At 43.3% G+C, this 19,663-nt stretch overlaps 1 protein-coding gene across 1 annotated transcript; it reads right to left on the bottom strand.

Annotated features, from left to right (window-relative positions):
- Nucleotides 1-181: 181 nt before the first annotated feature.
- Nucleotides 182-19,612, bottom strand: Rab2b (RAB2B, member RAS oncogene family). The gene is made up of 8 exons (XM_021181947.2): nt 19,414-19,612; nt 19,132-19,203; nt 15,238-15,305; nt 9,209-9,291; nt 8,934-9,026; nt 4,623-4,734; nt 3,173-3,241; nt 182-2,259 (listed from the first exon to the last, which is right to left on the bottom strand). The coding sequence occupies exons 1-8, from the start codon at nt 19,457-19,459 to the stop codon at nt 2,152-2,154; spliced, it is 651 nt and encodes a 216-aa protein (XP_021037606.1). The 5' UTR covers nt 19,460-19,612; the 3' UTR covers nt 182-2,151.
- Nucleotides 19,613-19,663: the final 51 nt, after the last annotated feature.

Raw genomic sequence — 19,663 nt, forward strand, 5'->3', positions numbered from 1 at the left:
AGCTCAATGCCCAGATGCCTTCTCATTTCCTATGGTACAATGTTAACTTTACTGCTACTATAAGGAACAGAATTCAGAATAAAATCAATTCTAAGAAGGAATTATCTTTGATGCAATATTCTAGGAGGATGGTATCCATTTACACTCAGGGTATAATCAGAAATGACACATGAAATAAAAGTAGCTTGGATCATGCATATATTTAATAGTAAAACGGTCATTAACAATAAAAATTAGAAAATTTGGTGAGACCTCAGTGCTGTGAAAGAAAATGAGACAAGTAAAAAAGACAGCAAGTGTCCCAGGAGGTGATGCCAGGAGTCAGCAGAGGCAAACTGGGCTGACAGTTACAGAGTCTACGGAACGGGTAAAAAAGTTCCTATGTATATGAGTCTTGGTAGCAGGCATTCTTACTGTAGGCTGCACAGAATGGAGACAGTTACAGTGAGGCAGGACAGAAGAGCAATGAGAAATCAGGATAAGGAGATGGGGAAACCAGGATACAATTACATAGAGATGACTCTAAGGCCTTTTGTTTCTTCTCAAGTCTTAAGTTTTAAAGCATGTCACTTAATTCCAGATGGTGAGTTGCACAGAGTACAGTAAGGGAATGGTGGGATGGACTGGGATGACAGGGGCCTGCTCTCAGAGAGCTTACAGCCTATGTGAGACAGATGCTTCTCCCTCACCCACCCTGGGTTCACTACAAAACATTTATAACGTGAAACACATACAAATAAATATACATATGGATAACATAGGAATGCTAAGAAGTACTGTGTTAACAACTGCGGAGGGCTCCCTAGGTCAGTCAGTGAGGGTTTCCTAAAGGAACAGAGTGTCAGTATGATGGTAGTGGAGGATCAGAGGGTAGAATTTGTGCAAAGGTACAGAAGTTGGGATAAATATGTCATTTCAGTAACCAATTAGCTTGATTAAGAGGAAACTTCTAATAGAGCTGGTTAGAGAGAATGCACAGCCACCTGGGAGTCTGAAGCCTCAGGATCCCAAGTTTAAGGCCTGAAAGTTCAAGGCCAGCCTCAGCAACTCGTCTCAAAACAAAAAGTATAAGAGAAGGCTCCTGAGGGCACAGCTCAGGTTCAGCACTTACCTAGCATGTTTAAGAACCTAGCTTAATCTCCAGGGCATGTGCACGGGCTCGCATGTGTGCCTATGTGTGTGTGTGTGTGTGTGTGTGTGTGTGTGTGTGTGTGTGTGTAACAGTAGAGAGAACAATTTGGTAAAAGAAAATGTAATGCTAGAACTGGTCCTTTAAGCAAAATGAACAACTTATGTTTTCTTAGGTATGGGTGTGTGGCGACAGGTCCGGTACCCACTCCACTGCTCTCTACGTTCTGTAGTTAAGGAAAAGAACTAGCAATAAAAAAGGCAGCAAGCCTTGCCTAAGCATGGCACTCTAGAGATGTGGGGCCCAAGTGCAGGGCTCCTAAGGAATGATGCGCAAGGTTGTACACACACAATAAATAAAAAGGAACTGGCAACGAGACAGTGCAGAGGCACTCAGCTTCTATAGGAACTCTTATCATATGACACGCAGGTTTCCAAGGCAAGGAAACACACGCAATGAAATCACTATGTATAGATCTATATCCAAAGGCTACTCAGATCCTTAATTCTAAATGTTACATCAGAATATCCTTCACCTTAGCTACTAAAAATTGGGTGAGGAACAGACATGTGTATTTATTCCTTTCTCTCTTTCCTTTTTGGCTTTTTTAGACAGATGGCCTAGGGAAACTTATGTAGCCCAGACTGACTCCAAAACTCCTGGCAATCCTTTTGCCAAAAGTCCTGAGTGCTGGAATTATGGGTATGTGCCATAACACCTAGCAAATAGATGTTGACAGCAAGTTGTTTGCCTTTTAACTACTGTGACAATCAACTTTGATTCTAACATTTTAGAAACTAGAGGGTGAAAGAGCCGTAATCTACGCGGAATGCTCATGTCCCTAAAGGAGGACAGGTCGGAAAGGGCCCAAATTTCTCCTCATGTTTTAAGTGGAAGGGTGAAACATCGCACACTGAAAAGAGGCTGTCTCAGCCTAAGCAACGAGGAACTCCTTCGTGGCGCTGGCTGACCTGAAGCTGCTCCTGGAGAGGAAAGACAAAGCGCTCACTCAGGCCTGGTGTTCAGCAGCAGCCAGAGTCAGGCCCTATGTCAGAAGCGCTCTGCTGAGGCGAGCACGGTCCTACTGAGGAGGTAATTGACTGCTGGGGCCCAATCTTGATGCCATTTGCCTGTAAAGGAGAAAGGCAGCAATTCCTGCATCAGAGCTGAAGAGAATTCGAAGGAAGGACAGAGATACAGGAGAACCCTTTAGTTAAATTCTAAGAATTGTGTCCTCTAGCCAAACTGTTGAAAGAGTGAGATGACTGGTTATGAGGAGAACCAGTTGGTGAGGGTGGAGTTGGCTTGTTTCAAGGTGACTGCTGCACACAGATTTCATAGCTGTCTATAGAATTCAGGTGTGACAGAGGGGGTGCTCGGCAGGGGAAATACTTGCCACATAAGCATGACAACCACAATTAGATACCTAGAAACCAGACAGGAGCCAGACGGGCATGGCAGCTCACCTACAATCCCAGTCCTTGGAAGCAAAGATACAGGGAGTCCCCAGAGCAAACCTGCCTCAGTGTGTAAGGTGAACAGTGATAAAAGACACCTGTTGCCTCCAGATGAACACCCACATTTTTGCCAACACATATGTAAACATGCTCATCACATACATGCTCATCACATACATGCTCATCACATACAACATACATAAGAAAAAAATTCTTTTTTTTAAAGAGTAAGCAAAGCAAGCGAGTAGAAGTGGCAAACAAATTAGCATATGATTCTTTGTTTTGTCTCCTAAGAAATTAAAAATCCTCTCTCTCTCTCTCTCTCTCTCTCTCTCTCATTCTATAATAGTAAAAAACTGAGGTCAAGGAAAAAAACGCTCATATTATGTAAGTCTGTAAACCACTGACATATCTCTTTCAACAATATGTATGGGGTTCAGACTGAGAGAAAACAGAAGGTAATGTGGGTTCTTAGATACCCGCACTTAAAAAACACCTGTGATCAGTGTGGCATCAGGCAGGAACGCTGACATTCTAGAGAACATCTATCAAATAGCTGCCGGTTCTAACCCCAGGCTTTTCTCACCTCATTGTGGACATCAAATAAACCTTGCTGGATCTTCCTGTATATTTCTTTGGCTGTATTAATGTAGGCCTGGAGGAGACAGAAATCATTTATCAGTCTTAAATTTACATAGAGAGATGATATGTTTTTAAAGATTTATTACTATAGATTAAATACACTGTTGACTGTTGCTGTCTACAGACCCACCAGAAGAAGACGTCAGATTTCATTACGGTTGGTTGTGAGCCACCATGTGGTTGCTGGGAGTTGAACTCAGGACCTTCAGAAGAGCAGTCAGTGCTCTTACCCGCTGAGCCATCTCGCCAGCCCGAAATACAAATATTTTTAATTGGATTCCTAAGGTGAATTAAGAATCTGGATGTGGTAGTCCCAATCCTGTGACCTCAACACTGAGGAGGCAGAGGTAAGGAGATCACAGGCCTGAGGCCAGCCTGGTCTACACAGTGAATTCCAGACCAGCCAGGGCTACCCAGAAACACTCTATCTCAAACTGACTAAATAAAACCTGAGAATAATTAATAAACAGTAGAAGGGAGCGATACAGAGAATTCCAGCTAGAAATGGTGGTGGAACATGCCTTTAATCCCAGCACTAGGGAGGTAGAGGTGAGTGGCTCTCTGAGTTCAAGACCAGCCTGGTCTACAGTCCAACCAAGGTTACATAGTAAAATCCATAATAAAAACAACAACAGCAACAACAAAAAACAACCCAAAAAAGATAATCTCAGCCAGGTGGTGGTGGTCTACCCCTTTAACCTCAGTACAGGGGAGGTAGAGGCAGGTGGATCTCTGAGTTCAAGGCCAGTCTGGTCTACAGAGTTGAGTTCCAGGACAGCCAGGGCTACACAGAGAAACCCTGTGTCAACAGCCCCTCCCCATGCCCCCCACAAAGTTATTTCTACAAATGTACTTATAGAAGCCATTGAATAGATATGGTGATGCATACCTGCCGTCCCAATACTCCAGGGACTAAAGCAGGAGTATTGCAAGTTTGAGGCCAGCTTGCCCTACACAGCAAGTTCTGGGGTCGACTGAGCTACAGAGCATAACCATATGTGAAGAAACAAACCCACCACCACAATGAAACACACTGAGTACCGTTAGAAAGGGGGGATCCTATGGTTACAGAGGCTGATACTCCTAGGTCATTGTTAGCAACCATGCAAATCAAACAAACACACTCAGCCGGACAATACAGTCAACACCTGCTATCACACTGAGGATAGTTTTGTCAGATTCCCAAGTAAAGTGATGTGTAAATAACAGTGGGGTCTAATCCATATGTACCAACTAATTTTATCCAAGGCAAAGGTAAAACCTTGGAATTGGGGTGAAAGAGAATGGGACAATTCCCTCAGGAGGTTCACTTTGACCACAATACATTCTTGGTTCTACAGAGCAGGACAGGAACAGCGTCACCTCTGAGACACTCCCCACTTCTGTAACAATACCTCTTCAACATTGCAGGCTGTCTTGGCCGATGTTTCCATGAATATAAGGCCGTGCTCACGAGCAAAGGCCTCTCCTTCCTCTCTCTTCACATCCCTTCGAGATTCTAGATCACTGTAAGAGATTAATTAGGGAAGAAACTTTAAAGGTTCAAGAGAAGGCCGTAACCATAGTTCTAAAAGGATCTCACAAGTTTAAAACAGCCAATTGGTCCTTGAAACGTAGATCCTACATGACACTCTCTTGTCTTAGTCTTTTAGCTGGATATGGCAAGCTTAGTGGATATCCACAGGAGACCTGCACTCTGAAGAGAAGCAGAGGAGTGGATGGAGTGGTGGTGGTGGGGACTGAGAGCTCTACAGAGGGGGTACTGGGGTGAAGCTATACAAAAGAGAATTTACAAAAACAAAACAAAACGGTGAAAACCATAAGATTTACCTGCCCTTTCTTTTCTTTTAAGACTTATTTATTGGGGCTGGTGAGATGGCTCAGCAGGTAAGAGCACCCGACTGCTCTTCCAAAGGTCCTTAGTTCAAATCCCAGCAACCACATGGTGGCTCACGACCATCCGTAACAAGATCTGACTCCCTCTTGTGGTGTGTCTGAAGACAGCTACAGTGTACTTACATATAATAAATAAATAAATCTTAAGAAAAAAAAAAAAGACTTATTTATTAGCCAGGCAGTGGTGGTGCATGCCTTTAATCCCAGCACTTGGGAGGCAGGGGCAGGTGGATTTCTGAGTTTGATGCCAGCCTGGTCTACAGAGTGAGTTCCAGGACAGCCAGGGCTACATAGAGAAACCTTGTCTAGAAAAGCCAAAACCCAAAAAAAAAAAAAAAAAAAAATTATTTAATATATATGAGTACACTGTCGATCTCTTTAGACATACCTGAAGAGGGCATCAGATCCCATTACAGATGGTTGTGAGCCACCATGTGGTTGCTGGAAACTGAACTCAGGATCTCTGGAAGAGCAGCCAGTGCATTTAGCCACTAAACCATCTCTCCAGCTCCCTGGCTTTTATTTTCAAGTGGGATTTTTGTGTTTTGTTTTGTTTTGTTTTGTTGAGTTAGTCTCTTTGTATAGACCTGGCTGTCCTGGAACTTACACTATACACTAAGTTGACTTCACACTCAGGGATCCACCTGCCTCTACCTCCTGAGTACTGGGAACCCCTGCACAGAAGATTCTAGCCTTTCAATCATTTAGAAGAAAGAGGAAGAAAGTAGTGTATCAGCAGCAGCAGCAGTTGTTGTTGTTTATTGTGTTGTTGTTTATTGTGTTGTTGTTTATTGTGTTTAGTGTGTCAGAGTTACTATGCTGTGATGAAATACTATGACCAAAAGCAATTTGGGGAAGAAAGGTTTATTTATTTATTTCATGTATGAGTACACTGTGGCTGTCTTCAGACACCAGAAGAGGGCATCAGATCTCTTACAGAAGGTTGTGAACCACCATGTGGTTGCTGGGAGTTTTACTCAGGACCTTAGGAAGAGCAATCAGTGCTCTCAACCGCTGACCCATCATCTCTCCAGCCCCACTTAAGCTTCCACATCACAGTCCATCGAAGGAAGTTAGGGCCCCTTAAACAAGGCAGGAGCCTGGAGGCAGGAGCTCATGCACAGGCCATGGAAGGGTGAGGCTTACTGGCTTGCTCCTCAGGGCTTCTTCAGACTGCTGTGTTATAGAACCTAGGACCATCCACAAAGGACTGGGCCCTCCCCCATCAATCATTAAAATGTCCCACGCCAGGTGTGGTGGAGCATGCCTTTAATCTCAGCTTGACTAACACTCACAAAGAACGGGCTTCAGTCTCAGGACCAGAGTCTCAGGACCAGGTGTGTGGAGCTTGCCCTTAATAATCCTAGCACTTAGAAGATAAAAGCAGAAGGATTAGAAGACCCAGGCTACCCTCAGCTAGTGTGTTCAAGCCTGCAACACCCGAGACTGTGTCCAAAGAAGCCTGATAGTCGCCCCCCCCCCGCCTGATAGTTTCAATACATTTTATTGATTAATTATTTACTTGTTTTGTTTGTTGTATGTGTATGTGTTACCTGTGTGAGTATATGTGTGTCTTGGCATATATGTAGAGGTTAAAAGGCAACATGTGGCAAGGTTGGTTCTCTCTACTATATATGTTCCAGGTCAAACTTTATGTCACCAAGCTTGGCAGCAAGCGCCATTACCTACTGAACTATCTCAACAACCCACACTATGTTACTCAGCTCTAATTATTTCATCTTTAAGGTGTTTCTAAAAAGTATGTGTATGTATTTGTTTATGTATGCCACTTGTGTGGATACCCACAAAGAAGCCAGAAGAGGGTGGAGATCAGGCGATGGTGACTCATCTGGCAAGGATGCTGGGACAGAACTGAGATCCTCAGGAAGAGGATAAAGAAATCTTCACCCCATGAGCCATCTCTCCAGCCTGGTTTTGGGTTCATCTAGCCCAGGCTAACCCCCATCTCTCTATGTATCCAAAGATGGCTTTAAAACCCTGATCCATCTGCCTCCACCTCCCAACTCTTGGGATTACATGGTGATGTCTGGCTTAATGATTTGATTTTTTTTTTTTTTTTTTTTTTTTTTTAGACAGGGTTTCTCTGTGTAGCCCTGGCTGTCCTGGAACTCACTCTGTAGACCAGGCTGGCCTTAAACTCAGAAATCTGCCTGCTTCTGCCCCCAAGTGATAGGATTAAATTATGTGTTTCTCTCTCTCTCTTTCTCTCTCTCCCTCCCTCCCTCCACACATGCATGTCATCTGTGTCATGGCGTACATGTGGAGATCATAGGACAACCCTTGGCAGCCAGTTCTCTGCTTTTATCATGCAGGGCCGAGGGACTGAACTCAGGTTGTCATGGTTGGTGGCAGGCCCCTCTACTCACCAAACCCTCTCACTGACCCTGACAGGGTTTTCATATATAGGGCAATCTGGCTTAGAACTCACTAGATAACCCAGGCTAGTCTCAAACTTGTGAACCTCCTACCTCTGCCCCACAGTGCAGATATGTACCACTGCATTAAATCTAAGCCAGGACTTTCTTTTGTCCTATAAATACATTTTTTTTTTTCTGAAAACTAGAACTACAAAGTGTTGCCAAAACTGTAAAGTGGAGCCCTTGTGAACTGCTGGGAGGAGCGCAGCAATGGTCCTTATTGTTGCAGTGCAAAACACTGCAGTGGTTCCTCAAAAATGAAACACACAGTGTTCATGTGATCCGGTAACCCTGCTGCTGATGTAGTCAAAGGAACTCGAAGGCAAGAACGGAACAGACATGGCTTTATTCCCGTGTTCATGACAATATCAGTCACTGTAGCTACAAACTGGCAGCAGCCCGAGCGTCCACATAGAGACAAGAATGAAATGTGGTGACAGTGCACACCACAATCCTGAAAAGGCAAGTCTTAAAACATGCTGCAACATGGACACGCTCTGAGACACGGTGCCAGATAAAGTAAGCTAAGCTCTCATAACAGCACGAGTGTCACACAACTCTGCTCACATGAGGGATTTATAAGGAAAGTATGTAAGGGCTGGAATGTGGAGGTGCACTCCTGTAACCCAGTGCTCTAGTGAGGCTGGGTGGGGAGACCAAGGCCAGCCTGAGCTACACAAGGCCCTGTTCCAAAAACAACGACAGCAAGAAAGAGGAGGGAGGGAGAGAGAGAGAGAGAGAGAGAGAGAGAAGCTGAGAAAGACCCTGAGGGCAGGATAGAGGACAGAATTCAATGGTTCTAAAGTCTGAGGAAATGAAAAGTTGTTAAGATGGATAATGGTGAGGTTTGCAGAACCATTCTGTTTAGGCCTACAGAATACTCTAGGAAGTATTTAAAATTGTAAATTTTATATATATCTTACCACACTAACATTTTCTTGATATATTAAGGAAGTGGGTGTTAAGAAATTCAATGTTACCGGGCAGTGATGGCGCACGCCTTTAATCCCAGCACTTGGGAGGCAGAGGCAGGCAGATTTTTGAGATCGAGGCTGGCCTGGTCTACAGAGTGAGTTCCAGGACAGCCAAGGCTACACAGAGAAACCCTGTCTCGAAAAAAGAAAAAGAAATTCAGTGGCAATTAGATGGCACATGTCTACAATTCCAACCTTTGAGAGGTAGAGACAGGAGGATGGCAGCATGTTCTAGGCTAGCCTGGCCTACAAAGTGAGTTCCAGGCCCTCCAAGGCTACTTCGGAGAGACCTGGTCTCCAAAACTAAACAAACCAGAACAGAAAGAAAAGAAACTCCGTGTGTACAGAGGAAGTTCGCTGCCTCCTGGTAAGCAGCCTTTATAAAGACAGACTTTACCTCTTATTCCCAATCAGCATTATAACCATGTTGGAGCTGGAGTGCTGGCGGGCGTCCTCTAACCATGAGGTCAGGTGGTTGAAGGTTTCGCGTCTGCAGCACAACAATTTAGAATACTGGTCAGGAGCCGGGTTCAAAGAGCCACAGTTGCTCCAAATGCATGAGAAAGGGCGGTTACATGTGTGCAAAGAAGCAGCTGCCCTACTCCGTGTCCCTGGCAGAGGACAGCTTCAGGGAAGTCGAGCAAGAACCCTCCCACGTGCCAGCCAGCTCACCTCGTGATGTCATACACCAGCAGGGCTCCAGCTGCTCCCCTGTAGTAGGAACGGGTGATAGAACGGAAGGACTCTTGCCCAGCCTTTACCATCAACATGGCAACAAAAAATCCCAGTAAAACTAGGTTATTTCCAGAGAAGTGACTTGCTCACATGCCACCCTAAAACAAAGAATTTAACTAAAGAAAGAACTTGTGCTAGAATTAAAAAAAATCATCACCACCACCACCACCACCACCACCACCATCATCACCATCATTATCATCCTCATCTAAGGAAAAGAAAGTGCCTGTCCAGGGAGGAGCACAGGTAGACTAGTTTTCAGTAAGAACATGACTGAGAGTTCAAGTGGGTCAATTACTACTTCTCATGAGATGGTGCATCAGACTGTTAGATCTTCATGATCCTTAGGTCCCAGACACCCAATGCCAATAACATGATACCTACAACCTTCATACACATTTATTTCCCAATACCCCTAAAATGGGAAACAGGGCTGGAAACTTATCCCCAAATATGATACCAAATACACTACATTATTTTTTCTATTCTTATTTATCTGTAAAAAAGGAAAATTATTTCAGAATGCCAATACCCTATCCAATGGAAGGTGCATTCCAAAACAACAATGTGGAAAACCAGATATAAGCAAGCTTATGCTGAGGAACCCCTGGCATTTCTCTGGTAACAGCAAGAATATCTGGACATTCCTTGCTGAAATCCTATGGTGGGAAGTAAAAATAAGGAATAGTAAAAAATAGAATAGGAAATTCTAGTCCAGGACCTAAAATAGTTCTCCCTAAAAGAATCTTGTTCAGCCAGGTGGTGGTGGTGCACACTTTAATCCCAGCACTCAGGAGGCAGAGGCAGGCACATCTCTGAGTTTGAGGCCAGGTTGGTGTACAGAATGAGTTCCAAGAGAGCCAGGACTACACAGAGAAACTTGTCTTGAAAAACCAAAAGAAGAAAAAGAAAAAAAAAAAAGAAAGAAAGAAAGAAAGATGAAAAAGAAATTTGTTCACAATCTTATCTCATTTCTGATGGAACCAAAATATTGCTTTATGTATAACTGAGCAATTGATTCCCCCATACACTAGATCCTCTTTCTTTTATTCTTTCTTTCTCTTATTCTTTCTTCCTCTCTTTTTAAAGATTTTTTTTTTTTTTTTGGTTTTTTCGAGACAGGGTTTCTCTGTGTAGCCCTGGCTGTCCTGGCACTCACTTTGTAGACCAGGCTGGCCTCGAACTCAGAAATCCGCCTGCCTCTGCCTCCCGAGTGCTGGGATTAAAGGCGTGCGCCACCACGCCCGGCTAAGATTTTTTTTTTTATTTATACAAGTACATTGTAGCTATCTTCACACACACCAGAAGAGGGCATCAGATCCCATTACAGAAGGTCATGAGCCACCATGTGTTTGCTGGGATTTGAACTCAGGACCTCTGGATGAGCAGTCAGTGCTCTTAACCACTGAGCCATCTCTCTAGTCTCTACTTTTGTTTTCTTAACATAATAGTTCCTTTATTTTATTTTTGTTTAATGGAACCCCGGGTGTTATTTAAATAAAAACACGGGGCTGATAAGATGGCTCAGGTGTTATGAGTGCTTACTGCTCTACCAGAGGATGGACGATCAAACCCTAGTACCGACACTGGGCACTTCACAAATGCGTGTAACTCCAGGTCCATGGGATCCAATGCACTTTTGTGGCCTATGTGGGCACCTCACACACACACACACACACACACACACACACACACACACACACACACACACACAGAGTCACAGCCTGGTATGCTGGTGCCAGCTTCTACCACTAGTACTCATCTAGCATCCTGGTACACAGGACACTGAAGCCAAAGAACTCCAAGTTTGACACCAGCCTGGGTTACAGAGGAAGACCCTGTCTGAAAACAAAACAAAACAACAAAAACAAAAACAAAACAGAAAGCCACAAAATACTTTGTGTGTTTAATCATCCTGTTAGAAAAGTTTTCACATTTTTGGAGTAATTTCTCCTCATAAAACCCAGGAAACGAAACTCATCCTTATTCTATAGCCAGGAAAACTACAATAGCCACATGGGAACATAAATGGGTTTTTATAGTATAACACCAACTGGTAAGAGCGCCGACACTACAGTAACATCACAATGCTTGTTTGAATTTTATCTCATGCGCATGAGTGTTTTGCCTGCATGCTTGATGAACACCATGTGTATGTCTGGTACCTAAGGCACTCAGAAGGTAGCATTGGATCCCCTGGAACTGAAGAAATGGATGGTCATGAGCCACCATATGGGTCCTGGGGATCAAACACAGGTCCTCCGTAAGAGGAACAAGTGCTCATAAGCACCGAGCCATCTCTCCAGCCTCTACAATTACACTTTAAACTAATTTTTTTCCCCTAGCAGTGGATCATGAACCATAAGAGACAATCACATATATTGTCTCATTTAATTCTCTTAGTGGCCCTAAAGTAGACTAATATTATTCTCCTTCAAGAATGGAAAAATTAAAAAGCTTAAAGGGGCAAGTTCAATAACTGACCAAAAAGCACACAACAGAGCTGTAATGTAAATGCAGGGCCTTAGTGCGTCATAGCACAGAAACCTCTAAACTGGGATATAAATGTGACTAATGTACAGTGACTTTATCTCCCCCACCCCCACTCCCACCCCCACCCACCTCTGTTGGCGTCATACAACTCCTTAGCCCGTTAGGGTCCTGATAGTTCTACAATTACTAGAAATTCTGGACATCTCTAGAAATTAGTAATTCTGGTAGTTCTAGAAACATGTTTAAGGTTTGAAAAGCACCTTTGTCCACTAAGAACTCTGTAGAACTTTATATCTGCTCTGTCATAGCACACCCAGCTCTTCTGGGGTCCTGATTCTGCTTTTACTTCTTACTTTTTGTTCTTTTCTGCTCTACTCTAACATCTCCTCCATCCTCCTTATGGGGTGAGATGACACTGGTATCCCAGTACTTAAGAAGCTGAGACAGAAAAAAGGAGACTGCCTAGCCAGCCTAAGCTACTCAGTGAGATAGTTCCCAAAAAAATCTAGGCAAGGGTGGGAAGTCGAGGGGGGGTGGTTATAACATTCAGAAAGACAGACATAAGATGGCTTCCAGCTGACAACCAGGAAACTTCTTAACATCAAATCTCTATTGTTACAGGGTATTTGACCACCTTATGAACCGAAAGAAATTGTGTTGTTTACTGGAAAAACCTGTTTTTAGTTGCGGTGTGGCTCAGCCTTAGCACACACCTTTAATCCAAGAGCTTTCTGCGTGAATATTGTAAACAAGATTTAAACAGTTGACAGGGAGTGAACAAAGGATTATTAAGAAATAACCACAGAGAGTAAGAGGGAGTCGGGGACGAAGAGCAAGATGCACAGGAAGTGGAAAGGAGGGACATTCAGTTTGAAGAAAGTTTTTTGACAGAGGGCCCTGGGCTGAGGAGAAGGTCACGTGGACGCTTCCCCTGCCTCTCTGAGCTAAGCAGGTTTTCACCCTGAGCCCCTGAGCTCTTCACTGGTAAAAGCACAACACTGAGATTTTGTTTAAAAATACTCCATGTTTTCCTGTCAGCCATGTTCATGAGCACTTTGGAGCCAGTGTGCTGGCTGGAAAGACTGTCTAGTTCAACTTAAGTAAGATCGTATCAATCTCAAGCGTCCTTGTCCTTGCGTCAGCTAAAAAAATGTCTAAAGCAGCAAATAGCTAACATGGAGTTTTCTTGTTTGGTTTCATTTTGTACAATTCTGTAGCCTCGAGGTGAAGCTCAGGCCAGCCTTGAATTCACATTGCTCCTCCCTCTGCCTTTTAAGCCCTGACCTATGGGCTGTTTGAATGAGAATGCCCCCCTCCCAGGCTCATTTGTTCAACCGCTTGGCCTCAGTTAAGTAGGACTGTTTGGGAAGGTCTAGGGGTATGGCCTTGATGGAGGAAATGTGTCACTAGGGCTTGAATGTTTTGGCCTGCAGATCAAGATGTAAAGCTCTCAGCTCCAGTGTCATGTCGGTCTGCTTCCTGCCATGATGATCACTGAATAACCCCCCAAACTGTAAGGAAGCCCCTAATTAAGTTTCTTTCATAAGAGTAGTCTTAGTCCTAATGTCTGCTCACACAACAGACAATCACTAAGGCATGGGGGTAGGCAAGCCACCACACCAAGTTGAACATGGAATTCAATGAAGCTTTGTAATTTCTCCCACGTGAGAGTAAGATACACAGTTTGAAATATCAGCTATAAGTCAGATACTGGTTCTGTTGTTGGTCTTTTGTAGCTGATGGGGTTTTTTTGCTTAGTATTTTTTTAGGGGGGGTTACAGAGGTTTTTTTTGTTTTTGTTTTTTTGAGAAACCTCTCACTGTCTTGACTGGCTTAGAAATCTATGTAGACCAGGCTGACCCTGAACTTGCAGGGACCCACCTGCCTGTCTCCTGAGCGCTGGGATGGCATGCATCCCCTTACCAGGCTTGCCATCCAGGTCTTAAGGATCCTATCCACAGACTCATACAGCCACATCTCTAAACTTTCTTCATGATCCCACCATTGCTCATGTCAGCACTTAAGCACAACAAGAAAAAGCCAGCAACATGGCCATGAAATATCGCACACAAAAGCAATATATTGAGATTAGGCAAAGCTTCACTACATCGTGCCAAACTTCATTGATTAAAATTTACAACACAGACAACTTTTACCTTCAGTTCTCATCTCTGGGCAAATAGTCCACAGAAATTCTCAAACATTTGTATGAAATTGTAATAAATTAGAAATGTTTAAAGAAGCTGTACAATGGTTGAAAACTAAAAACAAAACTAATGTCCATCAATGCAATGGAGGCCGGCTAAAATAAATATATGGTACGTACATTCCGTGACTATGCAGTTGTTAAAACGAGTGAGTCAAATCTGTATTTACTGATAGAAAACGTCTCCAAAATATCAAAACTACTATATAAACAACACAGCTATGTCGACTCTTGTCACAATTCTATACATATTAATATTAATGAAGACAAAAATCTTGGGCTGGCAAGATGTCTCGGTAAGCAAAGAACTTGTCATGCAAACCTGACAACCTGAGCTTGGTCCTTGGGAACCTTTCTTTAAAAGATGGAAAGAGAACCACTGCACAAAACTGACTTCCACTTGCACCAGGTCACATGCACTTACTGTCAAACATACAGGCAATACATACATTATTTAAATTAACAACAATAGCAACAACAACAACAAAAACCTCTACCATTAACTTGCATCTGTCTGTCTACATATCTACCCATCTACCTACCTATCTACCTACCTACCTATCTATCCATCTATATCTACCTATTTATTTATTCATTTTACTTAATCTAGACAGGTCTTACTCTATAGCCTGGCTGGCCTGGAACTCACTTTGTAGGCTAATCTGGCCTACAAAAAAAAAAGAAGAAAAAAACCACAGATATATGTCTGCCTCTGCCTCCCCAGTTCTGGGATTAAAGGCATGTGCCACCACTGCCTGGCTGACAAATTCTATTCTTTAGGGATTTCAGTGCACAGAAGTCTGAAAGAATACACACTGAATCATTAACAGTGGGTTCTTCTGGCAGAACATCAACAATGTGACACAGAAAAGGGCCTTATGTAAGAGGATGGTCACTTTTGTCTACATAAACTTTTATAAGTTTTTTTTTTACTGTATTAGTTGAGTCTTTTTTAGTTTGCTATGTTTTTTCAAGACTGGGTTTCTCTGTATAGCATGGGCTGTCCTGGAACTCACTTTGTAGACCAGGCTGGTCTTAAACATCCTCCACCTGAGAGTCAAATCATTTCAAATAAAAAAGGTATGATGCTTTGTTTTTGACCTGAATATCTCAGTATGTATTCCCTCTTGGCTTTACCTTTCTTGGGCTTTTTGCCTCATCCTACAGTTTTAAAACTACAGGTGTCTAGCATTCCACAAGGCTGCATTAGCTTTTACGGTTATAACTGGGCCTCGGTCTGGTACTAAACTGTTTTGCCCCCTCTTACCGTATCCCAGATTTGCAGTTTGATTTGTTTTCCATCGATGTTGACCATACGTGCTCCAAACTCCACACCTGTCGGTGAAAGTCAAGAGAATGAATATGACTGTAATGAACACATACACGTCCATCTAGAGCCTCATACTTTTCCCCAGTGTTATAATGACGAGTCCTTTGTCGTCACTCACTGACATTCAGCCCAATAGTGGTTATTGCTCCAATTGAATTTGTGTTCCTTTTAGTTTCTTGTCTAGAATTAAAAACCCAAAAACTGGACATGTAGCTCACTTGATACAGGACTTGCCTAGCTCTGGATTCAATCCCCAGAACTACATAAAACTGGACACAGGACTAGAGAGATGGCTCAGCACTAAAGCAAAGCATGTATGTGCTTCTTGGACTGGAATTGGGTCTCTAACACCCTTATCAGATAGTTCATAACTGCCTGTAACCCCAACTTCAAGGACTCCAATACCCTGTTCTGGGCCCTATGGGCACCTGCACACTCATGCACGTGCACGTCCACACCCATGCCCCAGAACCCCTTAACTGGGCATGGCAGTGATGTAATTCCAGGTCTCACGAGGTAAAGGCAGTAGGAGCCCTAGGATCAGAAGTTCAAGGTCATCATTACTTACAGAGCAAGTTCAGGGTTGGCCTGAGGTTACCCTACAGCTAGAGGTATAACTCAGCGATAGTGTAACTGCTTAGAACATAACTCACTAGGTTTAATCCCTTTCATGAAAAAGAAACAAGTGGATTCTAAGTGATAATGACTTAAGAATAACTCAGATGTAGATAAGGGAACAAAGCTAATTCAGATAAAATAAATACACGTAGTCTCACTGTTTTGATTTTATAGTCAGGATGACACTTGCTATATTAAGACCATAGGGGCCTGGGGGCTGGAGATATGGTCAGTGGTTGAGAGCACTTGGTCTTGGAGCAGAACGGAGTTTGATTCCCAACACCCTTGTCCAGTGGCTCACAACTACCTGTAACTCCTGCTGCAGAGGGGTCAACGATCTCTAGCCCTTGTAGGCACCTGTACACACATGTGCAAATACAAACACACATATATACAAAAAAAAATTTTTTTTTAAGATCTGAGGGGGAAAAACCCACATATGTGTTGCCAGAGTTAGTTCTTTCCCTAGATCTGGTTTTATAAATTCTAGTAATAAACTAAGTTTGATTTATTATATAACCAGTTGATTTGTTTTAAGGCCTTATAATGATGGAGACTCTATCTAGATCTTCTTTTTTTTTTTTTTTTTTTTTTTAAGATTTATTTATTTATTATATGTAAGTACACTGTAGTTGTCTTCAGACACTCCAGAAGAGGGCGCCAGATCTTGTTACAGATGGTTGTGAGCCACCATGTGGTTGCTGGGAATTGAACTCTGGACCTTCGGAAGAGCAGTCGGGTGCTCTTACCCACTGAGCCATCTCACCAGCCCTAGATCTTCTTAAGAATTAGCCTTAACAAAAGTGGCACTGCAGTTACTGTAACGATTTGCAAATAACATCTGAAGAATGTGTACTTGCTACAAAGCAAGTTCTAGGACAGCTAGGGCTATACAGAAAAACTCTTGTCTCAAAAAAAAAAAAAAAAAATAGCCACTACAGGAAAGTTTTTCATAAAATAAACTGCAAAGCTACAATTCATAGAAAAAAATTTCTAGAAAATGAACATAACAATTCTAGGACAAATAAAACTAAAAGAGATGAATAAATACTTAGGAATGTTAGCTTACACTGAAATCTGACTAGGTAATATTTAATTCTGCAATTTTTTTCAAAGAATTTCTTTGTTTGCTTGGTTGGTTGGTTGGTTTTTGGTTTTTCGAGACAGGGTTTCTCTGTGTAGCCCTGGCTGTCCTGGAACTCATTCTGTAGACCAGGCTGGCTTCAAACTCAGAAATCCACCTGCCTCTCTGCCTCCCGAGTGCTGGGATTAAAGTCATGTGCCACCACTGTCAGGCTCAAAGAACTTCTGAATTGTTTGAAAGTATTTTTTAAGACTTATTTAATTTTATAAATGTGTTTTGCCTGCATGTTAAGTATGTGTGACATATGTGGCTGGTACCTGTGGAGGCCAGAAGAACCCAAAGGAACTTGAGTGACAGAGGATGATGGGTGCTGGGAATTGAGCCCTTGTTCTTGGGAGAGCAGTCGGTGCTCTTAACTGCTGAGTCAGCTCTCCAGCCCATTGAAAGCATTTCGTGACGTGTCTTGGAATACTGACTAGTTCTGTGTATGAAGCAGCACTTCTTAAACTACAATTCTAAAACTGTTTTCACTTACAATTAAAGAAGCTGCCTAAGGAACAGGTCTTCAAGGACAAAATACCTCCAATCACCAATAATCCCCAGAGTACATTGGTAATAGCCTCTCTTAAAGCAGTATGGAAGCTGACGAACTGATAGAGCTTTTGGCACTTTACTATTTCAAGGCAAAATTCATCTCTTTCAAGGACAATATTTCAAAAAAACAAAAAACCCCACTGCAACATAAGCAGACAATTCATCCCCTTTCCTATTTTCAAAATAGTATTTTGTACACAGCATGAGGAATTCATATTCTCTATATAAATATTTTTACTTTAAGGTGCTATATGAAATACCTGTTCTGAATACCTATTACCTTAACAAAAATCAAAAAGATATTTTTTTGGAAAAAAAAAATCACTGTCAATTTTTTTTTCTCTCAGAACAATATGAATGTAATTTTAATGAGTAAGAAACTAAACAGGCTGAGTATAGTGGTGCATATCTAATCACAGCATTTAGGAAGATCAAGTCAAAATCATGGTCAGGTTACCCAGGAAGTTCAAAGCCGGTCTCTGCGCAAAAACAAATTTATTAAGAAAGCCCGTGAGGCTGGGAGTGGTGTCCCACGCCTTTATTTTTTTTTTGGTTTTTCGAGACAGGGTTTCTCTGTGTAGCCCTGGCTGTCCTGGCACTCACTTTGTAGACCAGGCTGGCCTCGAACTCAGAAATCCGCCTGCCTCTGCCTCCCGAGTGCTGGGATTAAAGGCGTGCGCCACCACGCCCGGCTGTCTGTCCCACGCCTTTAATCCCAGCACTTGGGAGGCAGAGGCAGGCGGATTTCTGATTTTTGAGGCCAGCCTGGTAGACAGAGTGAGTTCCAGGACATCCAGGGCTACACAGAGAAACCCTGTCCCGAGGGGAGCGGGGGGAGTCTAATGCAGGAGGATCTCTGGGAGTTTGTGTTCAGTGTGGGTTATATAGTGAATCTGAGGCTATTTGCTTCTAAAAGAATAGAAGGTGAAGAGGTTAGAGGAGGTGTCCGTGCAGGAAGAACTGCAATGTCCGTACATTGGCTTTTACCTCTCCAGACTTAAAAGAATCCTATGTTGGTGTGCACTTTGAAAAACATGTGAAGCTGGTATTTAATAACAAAATACTGATGAGATGTTTAATAAGCAGTCACGTTTCCGTGGGATTTTTCCATAAACATACAAGTTGCATTTGAAGAAAAAAAATCCTGCGGCAACTAGTATCTTACATCCATCTCTAAAGTTACCTTTCTTTTTTTTTTTTTTTTTTTTTTGGTTTTTCGAGACAGGGTTTCTCTGTGTAGCCCTGGCTGTCCTGGAACTCACTTTGTAGACCAGGCTGGCCTCGAACTCAGAAATCCGCCTGCCTCTGCCTCCCAAGTGCTGGGATTAAAGGCGTGCGCCACCACGCCCGGCTAAAGTTACCTTTCAATCATTTATCCTCCACTTACCAGCTTTTATCATTTTTCATATACCATGGCTTCAGACTAAGGTAGCGAGAAGTAACTTTTTATTTAGAATACTGAGACTGTTAACTTTCTCCTTTAGCAGTTCTGGCAGCTAGCTTTTAGCTGTTCTGGAACGAGGGGATAAGCTTACCTATTGTGAGGTCGTGCACGGGCTGGAACCGCTTGTCGGTAAACTGAAGGAGGAGACATGACTTCCCCACACCTGCGAAAGAACAGTGTTCACTAGACGCACGTCACCCGGGAAGCCGCAGGCTCCCAAGCCGGGCACAGGGTCTAAGGCAGGGGCAGAGCCCCGCCCCCGGACCTCGCCCCGCCCCCTCCGCGCAACTCCGCTCACCCCGCCCCGCCCCCAAGCCGATTTTGGAGGTAGGATCCCCGCCCCAACCCCGAAGGCGGTCCGTCGGAGGGTTACCTGTGTCTCCGATGATGATGTACTTGAAGAGATAAGCGTAAGTCATGGTCCCGAGGCGTCTGGGTTCCGGGTCCTCCCGATTTCTACAGCCACTTACCTCCGACCTCTCTAGCCACTCAATCTACGGGTCTCCTTATTTGCCTCCGCTCCAGCCCTTCTAGCTCAAGCTGCGTCTCTATTGCTCTCCCCCAGAAATCTTCGCTGGATCGGCTGTACCGGACGCCGCCTCTAGGGCCACCCCGTGCTCTTC

This window comes from Mus caroli, unplaced genomic scaffold, assembly GCF_978045245.1.
Source record: "Mus caroli unplaced genomic scaffold, Mus_caroli_1 scaffold_12, whole genome shotgun sequence".
NCBI classification, from domain to species: domain Eukaryota; kingdom Metazoa; phylum Chordata; class Mammalia; order Rodentia; family Muridae; genus Mus; species Mus caroli.